The sequence below is a fragment of the Gadus macrocephalus genome, chromosome 13 (genome assembly GCF_031168955.1).
Source record: "Gadus macrocephalus chromosome 13, ASM3116895v1".
Classification (NCBI taxonomy): domain Eukaryota; kingdom Metazoa; phylum Chordata; class Actinopteri; order Gadiformes; family Gadidae; genus Gadus; species Gadus macrocephalus.
The window spans coordinates 18,069,941-18,081,853 of record NC_082394.1 but is presented as its reverse complement, the minus strand read 5'-3'; the positions used below and the strand labels follow the sequence as shown (position 1 = coordinate 18,081,853).

Genomic DNA, 11,913 nt, shown 5'->3' with positions numbered 1-11,913 from the left:
ATTAGTATTCATGGTGAATATCATTAGAGCCAATGATGTCCATTCCTTTTTATACGCTTCATTAAACTTTAATAATATCCCCCTGTGAAAAATGGAGGGGAAAAAAAGAAAAACACAGACCCGTTCATTCAGGCTCCCAGGCAATAGTGGAGGAAAGTTGCAGAGAAAGTGCGCTGCATTACAGTTTTATGAGCGCAATGATTTTTAAGTGTGTCACTTGAGGCAATGAAACCAGATCAGATTTTACTGACACACTACAGACAACTTCTAGTGGGGAGTTTGAGGGGTCCACTTGGGGACAATAGGCTTTTTTATAAACCCCTACTTATAAACTGTTCCTTTTGGAGTCCCCTTCACATAGACAGCCAGAGATAAATATGGCATAAAACAAACTTCCATATACTATTAAAATGATTCTTGACACTTCAGAACTTCCAACTGCTTCAGACTTGTTTCAAACTATGACTGTATGTCATTGATTTATATTTATATTCATTTTCTTAGTGTAGCTTATTTAGCGAGGACAATCTAATCTATTAAGAAACTTTTCCAGTTCATTGCAGAATTTTAAGTATAAATGCATACATTTATACTTATATATATATTTATATAGTAGATATATACAGTATTATCATTCAACTATAAAGTTTGATAATTATACTGTGGAATGATAATAACAATGGGTTAGGGTTAACAAAAGAAGGAAAGCACAAAATAAACAGGAAGGACAAAGAAAATATGTTCTGTTCGAATGTTCTGAACAAAGAACACTTTCATATGAAAGACACACACACACACACACACACACACACACACACACACACACACACCACAAACACACACACACACACACACACACACACACACACACACACACACACACACACACACACATACATAAACACACACACACACACAGACATATACACACACACACACACACACACACACACACACACAACCACACACACACACACACACACACACACACACACACACACACACACACACACACACACACACATAAACACACACACACACACACACACACACACACACACACACATACACACCTACACACACACACACACACACACCTACACACACACACACACACACACACACACACACACACACACACACACACACACACACACACGCACACACACACACACACACACACACACACACACACACACACACACACACACACACACACACACACACACACACACACACAACAAACACACTGCTTACCTTGGATTCAGTTTGTGACTTCTCCTGTGTCATATCCCTGCCAACTTTGGACAAGGACACAACAGTTTAAAATGTATAAACCCAACAATATTGGATTGTGGCACACCAAGCAACCTTCTAAAACTGGTATGCATGTTTGAGCCCTACCAGACAATTTTTCATGGTCCCTGATATTTTAATTTGCACTGCAATATGTGTCTGGGAGGAGTGTGTTCTAGAAGACTGCACTGGCCTTGACGCCTTGAAAGGTGGAGCATTGCAGTATTCTCATGCATCTCTATGTGCATAAGCAGTCCATTAGGCTCTTGTCATGACAACAAAACTAATAGCTAGAGCCGTTTAATGTCCAAGCTTCAGAGGAAGCCAGAAGACTTTCGCACAGTCCTGAATGGGAATCAACCCAGAACCTGAAAGATTACAGTTGACCACAAAGGAAATATTTCTGCTGGGATTTCCAAAGAAAAGTCCACGTAGGAGCTCACCTTGGTTTCTCTGTATTCTTTTTTTCTAAAACCGTCTCCCAGATGCAACAGGTGTGGGGGCGTGTTTGCATGTGTGTGCCTGTGTGTCTTGTGTGTGTTTCTTCTGTGTTTGTGTTTGTGTGAGTGTGTGTGTGCGTGTGAGGGATTCATTGACGCATTTGAGTGACAGAGGCTGGGGCTTTTATAAACCTCTGCCAGCCCCCCTTCAACACAAGTTTGGAGGCCACCTCTGTCTCTCTCTCTCTCTTTCTCTCTCCTCCTATCCCTCTCTCTCTGTAACCCTCTCCCGGACTCTCTATCCATCGGTCTCTTCCTCCTCTGCTCTTGCCTTCTCCTTCCTGTGAGAGCGTTTACCACACATGTTCCAGCGGACGGGTCCTGGGTGCCGGTCGTCAACAAGCCTGCTGGCGTTGTGTGCCATGGGGCCCCGGGAGAGACCGGCCCCTGGCACCAGGTCCGTCCTCCTGGTGCTCTTCCTCCTGCTGCTGGTTTCCCCCGGCTCTTCAGCTGTCATCACGGGGGTGAGCGACTTCAAATTCCTCTTGCGGTGTAAGGGTGTTGATATTAGATATGAGTTAGTTTCGATCACACCCACACACACACACACACACACACGCACACACGCACACACACACACACCCACACACACACACACACACACGCACACACACACACACGCACACACACACACACACCCACACACACACACACACACACACACACACACACACACACACACACACACACACACACACACACACACACACACACACACACACACACACACACAAACTCACACAGACACTTTCTTTTATTGTGTGCACATTTGGTACATTTTATTAATTTCACACACATGCACACCTTTCATTTTGAGATCAACCCACCTTACTGTTGATATTAGAATTGAGTTAGGCAAAAATACATTCACACAAGCCTTTTTGCATGCTTCAATATTCTCTAATAATTACGTATGAAAAGAAATTCTGAGTTATGAGTATATTTCTACCTACCTTGAATCTGCTATTTTTTTTTTTACTATTTTATAATACCTAATCTGTTTCACATTTTGGCATTATCATGTAATGCTTTTATAAAACATGTGTTTCAGATCTGGTACCTAACACATTTTTAATGTGAAAATGATTTAAATATAACGATCACGAACTATACTGTTTGAGCAAACATTGATTTGATGATTTGAGGTTATTTTCCCTTAGCTGGACAGATGGATAAATAGACGAAGAGATGGATGGATGAACGGATGGAAGGACCGACGGTCAGACTGACTGAGAGAGCATCACACAGATGCACACATATAGACCTATTTCTGTCTGTTTGACAGTCACGGCCAGTGTTTTGACCTACAGAAAGCGACCCTGTCACAGCCCACTGACACTTAACCGCTGATATGAGTAGCTGCGGGGGCAGCCGTGTGCTCATGACACAGGAAGAGAAAGACACAGATTGACACATTACATCCAGAGTGTCCCCCCCCCCCCCATGTTCTCCATCCGAGACAGTGATGGTACAGACAACCTCATCCTTTAAACGAGAGGAAAGGCTTTTAGCTGGCAAGAAATTACTTTACACTATATTCTGGCAAAGTTTTCTTTTCTTTGCTTTTTACTGTATCAACTATGTGTGTGTGTGTTTGTATGTGTGTGTGTGTGTGTGTGTGTGTGTGTGTGTGTGTGTTTGTGTGTGTGTGTGTGTGTGTGTGTGCGTGCGTGCGTGCGTGTGTGTGTGTGTGTGTGTGTGTGTGTGTGTGTGTGTGTGTGTGTGTGTGTAACCATTTATATTAAAGTGACACCAGAAAATAAGCCTACTTATTTATGGTTTGGAAAGAGCATTGCAAGGCATCTGAATCCAAGCTGGAAGCTGGTTGGCTCAATCGGAAGTACAGATATGCTAGTAAAACCTTACAATAAGGCTACATTAATGAACCGTTCATTAGTTAATGCAATTATAAGTATTAACTAACAGTTAATTAACAGTTAACCAATGTGTCTAGTAATCATTAACTAATAGTGTTGTTTACTGATGGTGTTGATATTACTTGGGTGTTGTATATACATTATTTAAAAGGGTTAGTGTAGGTTTCATGCGAGTATTGGCTTCTGGCCCGGGAACGTCTGTAGCGGCAGTATAATGGAGATAATGGAGATGAAGTACTTGTGTTACTTCCAACCTCAGGCTCAAAATGGCCAAGAAACCCTGGGGGTCATAAGACAGGTTATGGATCACGACTATGAGCTGGGGATATGAACGGGGGGACAGCGGACTGGGCGACTGGAGGTCGTATAATCCAAGCGATCGCCCCGGTCCCCTGTGATAGATGCCTCTGGTAGAGAGCCGCCGAGGTTGCCTGGTCGCAGCAGAAGTACTGACGTGGTCTCCGCCCTCTGGGACTCACATCCCTTATTAACCACCGTATGGGAACATCCCCGGGAGAGACGTTTAGGTTGTGACCGAATAGATAACCAGAACAACAGCGTCAAATTGTTCAGGAAGAATGAAATGCCATTACAGTTTTTTCCCATCGTTTTAGGCAATTTACCTAAACCATGTTCACATTCCCTAAACACTTCACACAGTGAGCACACCAGTAGACCATGTGAACCAAACTGTGGTTACTTGCCCCTATGCTAAGATACAAATGCTGGCAATGACGCCTTCTTCCAAATTTCATAGATACCTGCCCCAGTCAATGTTCACTACCGGCAAAACGCTGTGGAACTACAGCATATTTTACCAATGTTTAGATACTCTGTTCAAAACAGTGAACTTTCTGTTCAAAACCTAACTTATCAGTAATTTAGATCACTGTAGATGGAAAGATGCTGCATTTGGACAGACAAATGAAGTTACATGTTTGAATAAGAAAAAATATTTAGTTTATAGTTTATTTATTTTTTGACTTTGTAATGTATTTTCTGTTTTGTGTAACACAAAATCTCCAAAAAGTAAAGCACAGTAAAAAAAACTGTTGTGTTTGTGATTTGTTTCTGGATAATATAATACGTACTTACTGTATGTAATATGCATTACAAAAACTGAAAATTGTTATTCTCAGTTTCTCATAAAACACTTACAGTATTTACTGTATTTACAATTACAGTACATTTACCACACTCAATTGTGACATCTTTTGTGGGAGGTAAACCGACATATGAACACTGTCAGCAGATACTTGGCTTGGATTGTCATACTGTAATATTACAAACTTTATTACTGTAGTCCAAAGAAGTGTTTGTCTGTGTTTTTTCTCTTTTTTTCAATGCAACACTACAGGAAATCTATGCCAAACTGGAGGACACAGCAACATTTTATATATGCAATTGGCAATGCTTCAAGATGTTAGTGTTTTTTAGGTCATAGTGTTCTGAGAGGAAACATGTATTAAGTTATGGCAGCATTGTTTGTGGTGTGGTTGTTGTAGTGCATTTTGCACCAAAGGTTAACAGATATGCAGAGGTGTGTGTCTCTAAAGCCCACTGTGTTAAGTGATAGGGAAAAGTGACCATAGTATGGGTACATGACCGAAAACGATAGGAAAAAACTAGAGCTGTCAGTTAAACGCGTTATTAACGGCGTTAACGCAAACCAATTTTAACGGCGTTTTTTTTTTTTCGCTCAAAACAAAGAAGCAGTAGCCTGACTGCTATGTTCAAATGACATTTGTTCAAAGCAGTCGTTTAATTGCACTATAGGCTCTTTTTTTGTATCGTCCTGTTTTGATCAGTATATGCCAATGTTGTTATCAATAAAAAATCATTTGCACAAGACAAGCCGATGCACTTCACCATGTTGATAAGAGAATTAAAATGAGAAGAATTATGGGACAAAAAAATCAAGGGATATTTAGCATAGAAAAATAATTTGCGATTAATCGCGATTAATCGTGAGTTAACTATGACATTAATGCGATTAATCACGATTCAATATTTTAATCACTTGACAGCTCTAGAAAAAACTGTAAGGGTCCTGGGGGGGATAGAAGAGTGCCACAGTGCCTGGTCTAGTCCCTTCGTAATGGTTCGTAATTCTTAGGAGTCTATTAGGTTCGGTGGGGACTATCACTAGGTGAAAGACGTGCCAAAACTCAATGCGTATCCAAAGCTGGGGTCGACAAACTCCTAGATCGGATAGGCACGATTCTTTTTATTTTTGACGTTGGTTCAACAAGGGGCTCAAACTCAGCGCTTGGTTGGGGTTGGAGCCCATCTCCCCTCCATGTAGAGCAGCCGTAAGAGGTGGGCCAATGAGAGAGCAGGCTATATCTACTGAGGTGGGCCAATGAGAGAGCAGGCTATATCTACTGAGGTGGGCCAATGAGAGAGCAGGCTATATCTACTGAGGTGGGCCAATGAGAGAGCAGGCTATATCTACTGAGGTGGGCCAATGAGAGAGTAGGCTATATCTACTGAGGTGGGCCAATGAGAGAGCAGGCTATATCTACTGAGATGGGCCAATGAGAGAGCAGGCTATATCTACTGAGGTGGGCCAATGAGAGAGCAGGCTATATCTACTGAGGTGGGCCAATGAGAGAGCAGGCTATATCTACTGATGCTCTCTCTCTCTCTTACAGTGAGGTCGGGTCAGGTCCTTTAGATCTCAAAGGTTCAATGGACCTTTGTTGTACTTTCATGCAAATGTGCTTTAGTGGAGTTTGGGGTACTAGCTGAATAAAATATATAATGTAAACAAACCTGTTGTCTAGCATTGAACTTGGTAATAGCGCTGAATGTGCTACATCAATAATCTTGAATTGGTTCTCATGAGTGGTTGAAAATAAAAACAAGTGCCAGACATCCAAGCTCTTCATTACCCTTTCAGATCTGTGTGGTCAGGTAGGGTGTCTTACTCCCAGTTATGTGTGTTACTTTGTGTATTCATCTGTGTGTGTGTGTGTGTGTGTGTGTGTGTGTGTGTGTGTGTGTGTGTGTGTGTGTGTGTGTGTGTGTGTGTGTGTGTGTGTGTGCGTGTGTGTGCGCGTATGTGTGTGTACGTGTGTGTATGTGTATGTGTGTGTGTGTGTGTGTGTGTGTGTGCGTGTATGTGTGTGTACGTGTGTGTATGTGTGTGTGTGTGTGTGTGCGTGTGTGTCTGTTAGGCCTGTGAGATGGACTCCCAGTGCGGAGGGGCTATGTGCTGCGCGGTCAGTGTGTGGATACGGACTCTGAGGATGTGCACCCCCATGGGCCAGGAGCACGACGACTGCCACCCCATGAGTCATAAGGTGAGCACCGCCTACTCCAAGATTGTAGTTTAACGTCAGGTTTATTCGTAAAGCACGCAAAAACATTGGGCAAAAAAGATAAAGATAACAAGTAAAATAAAAAATTGACTAAAAAAAACCTATTAAAATATGTATTCCATTCAAGACAAGTTTTAAACGTGTCAACAGTGGGGGCCTCTCTGATGGGGAGGGGAAGCCTTTTCCTGTCTGGGCTGCCGTTGTACAGATCACAATCACCAAGGGCCATTGGCCCTTGAGCCTCACACCCTAACCCTAACCGTGGAATGGCCAGCGGGTTTTGGGTTGATGACCTAAGGGATCACTTTGGGATGCAGGAGGTCAGAAATATAAGAGCATTGAGCTCATGTTTGTTTACAAGGAACTCTCTTTCTGTAGCCAGTGAGAAGTCCCTCTGACATGGGTGAGCACGCCATGATAATCAAACATGCCATTCAAACTGCAAAAACTTGCTCATTGTATTTCTCATATATATATATTTATAATTATTTAATATTTTGAAATATTTAGTCATTTGAGAAAAATATTTAGAGATATTTTCTAAATCCATTACAAATCGCACTGTATATTGATTTACAATGAGTAGAATGTTGCCTTTATTGTGTATTATGCTCCAGGTGAGTGGGGTGAGGATATTGAATGGGCGATTTTGTTGTTTGGTGGAGGTGGTGGTGGGGGGATTCATTTTTAAGCAGGTTTAAACAGAAAGAAAAGACGTCTGTCTATGATTCCTCCACACATTTTAAAACAGTGCCTTGAAAGGGGAGATAAAATGGTGGGGGAGTGTGAGAGTTTGAGTGAATGGGCTTTGGCGCATTATCATTTGATGACGCATGCTTCTTGTACATACCTGCACTAAAATACTCTGGTACAACAAAAACATTGTTGTACAAAGATTTCAAACTGCTTTATCTAAGACTGGAGGTGTCATCGTATTTGAAAGTGGCGACCTCGATGATTTCGGTTCTGCTTTCTTTGGCGGCAAGTGGTCCTTTTTCCCCAGGGATTGGAACAGTGTTGCCACAACACCCAGTTCAACATTCATATTACTGCCGTTGCAAGGGCTTTCATCAGTGGACCGTAGGCTCAATCACCATTGTGTAACCTCATTTGGCAATGGATAGTAACTTAATAGACATTTATGTACGGGAAATTCTCCAGAATTGCCACTCTAAAGATTTCTGTGTGTGGAATTAAATCAAAGCTATTTTTCCGGTTATGTGATGTGACAGAAATACCAGCATGTTCTAGTGTCCGATTGTAGAACATGCACATTCAAAAAACACAACATATTATATTTCTTTACTGTTTGGTCAATTACAAGACGCCTTCATCCGAAGCGACGTACAGTATATACATTTCAGGTAATGGTGAGGCTATCTTGGCTGTATACATTGGAGATTAAACCCAGTACCTTCCAACATGGAGTTGAACCCCCTGGCTGCCACACTTTCCTCTTGGTTTTCACTTGGAACAGCTTGTCTTCAATCCCCCGCTTCAGTGTGTGGCGTCTGAGAGATTACAACCGAAGCCCCCAAGACAGCTTCATCCCCAACGCATGTGGAGGGGAAAAAGAAATGTCTTGACCCTGCAACCAGCTATTGGTTGAAACCTGGGAGAAATGTTGAGTCTTTTGTGTTGTGTTCTGAAAGTGCTAAGACCCCCTCCATGCAAGAGTAAATCTACTCACTCTTTTCCCTCTAAATCGATCCTGTCTGTGGAGTACCACGGCGGGTGAAATCGAATGGTAAGCCTTGACCCAGAGAGCGTTGGAGAAATGGAGAGAAACAAACCTAATGACGAAATAACCATGTTGTTGAAAGAGATAGATGGATTCTTCTATTATCATACATCATTTAAAAACACTTTGGAATAAAAATAAGTAGCAAGTTTAACTGCTTTTTAATGAATGTTTCTATACTTGGCTCTGCTGTTCTTATTGTTCTCTCTCTATTTCTTTCCCTCTTTCTCTCATACACACACACCTGCATGTACACACACACAACTCCCCCCCCACACTCTCAACACACACACACACACACACGCGCGCACACACACACACACACACTCACACACACACACACACACACACACACACACACACACACACACACACACGCACCAACACATCCATCCAGGTTCCCTTCAAGGGGATGCGGTTGCATCACACGTGTCCCTGTCTGCCCAACCTGGCCTGCATCACCCCAGAGGACGGGAGGTCACGCTGTCTCCCCGCCTTCAAGTTCCCGGACTACTACCTCTGACGGAAACCACCTTGCTTCTGAAAGACAGGCTTGTCAAGGTCCAATACTGGACGTCCAACCACTGGGTGTTATTATGTCTTATTTATTTTGACCTTTGAGGAATCGATTTTTTTAACCAGACGACCGGTGACTTGTCAAGAAGGATTCTGACAGATCATTTGCACTCGTCTGTTTATTGTATGTTGTACATCATCTTGTCTGTAATCCCACGTTAAATAAATACGGGTGCAAGACAAGACCTCTTTGTATTCCCATTGCCAATGCCACATGATTTAGTTTGATTCTCATCGTATTGTCAAAAGAGAATCGAATGACGCTCTCTCATCCGGCGTCGGCTCTCTGAGCGTGGTGCAGACCCATAAACACACATCAACACAAACACATGGTCTGCTAATAACCCTGCTGTCCCCTGGGAACACAGCGAGGCACCCCGTGCAGGCGCCCGCCCTCAGCGTGAGACGCTGCTGCTGCTGCACGCGGCCGTGTTTCACACTCTGCTTCACAGCACAGTGCTCATGCATATTCATCAAGGCATATGTTAAACAAATATGAAACCACTCCATGAATGTTGTGTTTTTAATCTTCACCGCCGCCTCGTTTCTTTAAACTACGTAAATGTTTTCATCTTGTAGTTGTTTTTTTGCCAATTTGTACCCCACAGCTGTCAGGAGTGTGCTTAATATTGGTAGGTGGGCTCAGAGTCAAGATCTCACCTCTCTCTAGACAGTAGGGTATACACATTTGGACTCCGAGAACATTAGTGGAACAACAGAGAACTGCGTGTTATTCTGTTGTACAGTTTAAGTCAAATATTCATAGTCATGTATTAAAGATATACGCTGGCAATGATATCTGCATTTCAGCTGGTTGGACGTGAATAAGAAGGAAAGATGTGATTGCAATTAACACATTATCTTTGATTAACAACATTCTCCTTGGTGTCAGGTCACTTTCTTTGTGAACACAACTGACTCTTTCCTAACGCTATGAAATTAGTTCACTCAGTGGCCATGATTCACAACGTTTGTACGGGGCAAAGAGCTATAATTAGATTTGTCCAATATGTAAAGCAAATGGCTCACAGTGATCTCATATTTTAGTAATGGCTATTAGCCTTCTGAGGCTGTGGACTAAAAATTCCAAACGATTAACTGATTTAATGGAGCAATCTCTCTTCAGGCATTTCCCTGAATACTGGAACAAGGTGTAACTGACAAGTTAAACTGAAATACAATGATAAATCTATCTGTAGGATACATTGTATATTCAACCCTCATTCTAGAGTTGTAATATTATTGTGTATTGGGCTTATACATCTGAATGCTTCATGGGATTTTTTTGTTAATGAAACTCAGACATTTTGAGATGCCTTGAGAGAGTTGCAGTAATGTAGAATTATATATAAATGTTAATATACCATAAACTAGGCAAATCAACTTTGTTTTGCCATATATCACATGAACGCATAATTTTACAATTAATGAGCCAAACAACGACCAAATACTACCATAACATTCCTATGCTCCTATACTTCTGAAATGGAGGCGATCATTGCGTTGTAATGTCGAGATGTACAAGCCCTCTAGTTTTAGGTGGTTAAGAATATGGCATTGCCTAGGCCATCAATGGCTTCATGGATTCCCATTAAGAGTTTTTAGGTGCTAAATACCCTTTGAGCCGATGGCATGACGCTGCCCTTTAAAACACAACAAATAGGCCAACATGCCCATTTACAAATACAACCGGTAGAAGGTCAACATCTGCTAACATGAATGTGTGAAGTGGACAGGAAAAAGGTCATTAATGAAATAAAAGAATGCCAAGTGATGGCTTAAATATGGTACGGCTAGCATGTCCCTATGGCACCAAAGATACCTGCATCTGAATCGTGTGAGAGCACATGCGAAGTGGGACAACTTCAGAGTGGCCTGCTAGCCACACAAAGATTGAGAAAACCATTGTTGTTAAAAATAACCATTTCTGTTTGGGAGGCTGATTTGTAGATAAACTGGTCAGATGATTAACAGGTTAACTTCAAACGCACATTCCATTACCCATTCCTCATTTATTTGCTGAGAAATACAAACATTGCAAACATCCCTCTGAAGCGCATTCTACAACACTGAATCTCAAGAGTCCCTTTGTCATGTCAGTAGAAAATAAAGCAGGATAATAGTTTATATTACAGGGGGATGGGTGGTAAACCATCTCTCATCATCATCAACACCATAATCTCACAAAGAATAGCCTAATATCTGTAAAACAGCCTACTTAAGTATGAATCCAAGATAGGTTTCGAAAGTGCACAACATGTTTGATTAGAAAACAAATAAGTAAAATAAGTGTATTTACACACATACCATTTGAATTTCATGCTTGAAAAGACACCTTTACAATCGTATATTGCAGGCTATTCCAATGTGAAACGAAATGAAAAGTTATTGTCTTACTGGACAAAGCCATCAGAACAGACAGATCCACTCAGATGACACAATAGGGCTCCATTGGAGTCTGTGTCTGAAGACACCAGGGGAAACAGGCTCTGAGACGCACCCGGAGCTCCTTGTTGAACAGGAGGCTGATGATGGGGTTGGCCCCGGCCTGGACGAAGGTCATCCACACGGCGGCGGTGAGGTACACCTGTGGCAGGGCG

General features: G+C 42.1%; 2 protein-coding genes across 2 annotated transcripts in view; one reads left to right on the top strand and one right to left on the bottom strand.

Annotated features, from left to right (window-relative positions):
- The first annotated feature begins 1,791 nt into the window (after positions 1 to 1,791).
- prok2 (prokineticin 2) lies at positions 1,792 to 9,490 on the top strand. The gene is made up of 3 exons (XM_060069695.1): positions 1,792 to 2,260; positions 6,853 to 6,978; positions 9,135 to 9,490. Exons 1-3 carry the CDS (start codon positions 2,099 to 2,101, stop codon positions 9,258 to 9,260), a joined length of 414 nt encoding a protein of 137 aa, XP_059925678.1. The 5' UTR covers positions 1,792 to 2,098; the 3' UTR covers positions 9,261 to 9,490.
- Positions 9,491 to 11,310: 1,820 nt separating this feature from the next.
- The window catches only part of gpr27 (G protein-coupled receptor 27), a 2,496-nt gene continuing 1,893 nt past the window's right edge, over positions 11,311 to 11,913 (bottom strand). The window contains exon 1 of the mRNA XM_060069694.1: positions 11,311 to 11,913. This exon is cut by the window's right edge and continues 1,893 nt beyond it. Coding sequence (XP_059925677.1) covers positions 11,742 to 11,913 — 172 coding nt within the window. The 3' untranslated portion in view covers positions 11,311 to 11,741.

What these genes read in the sequence shown, in the direction of transcription:
- prok2 (XM_060069695.1), top strand. Translation starts at nt 2,099, where the DNA reads ATGTTCCAGCGGACGGGTCCTGGGTGCCGGTCGTCAACAAGCCTGCTG. An exon ending in CTTCAGCTGTCATCACGGGG is followed by an intron (nt 2,261 to 6,852) that starts GTGAGCGACTTC and finishes TGTGTCTGTTAG; the next exon opens with GCCTGTGAGATGGACTCCCA. An exon ending in GCCACCCCATGAGTCATAAG is followed by an intron (nt 6,979 to 9,134) that starts GTGAGCACCGCC and finishes ACATCCATCCAG; the next exon opens with GTTCCCTTCAAGGGGATGCG.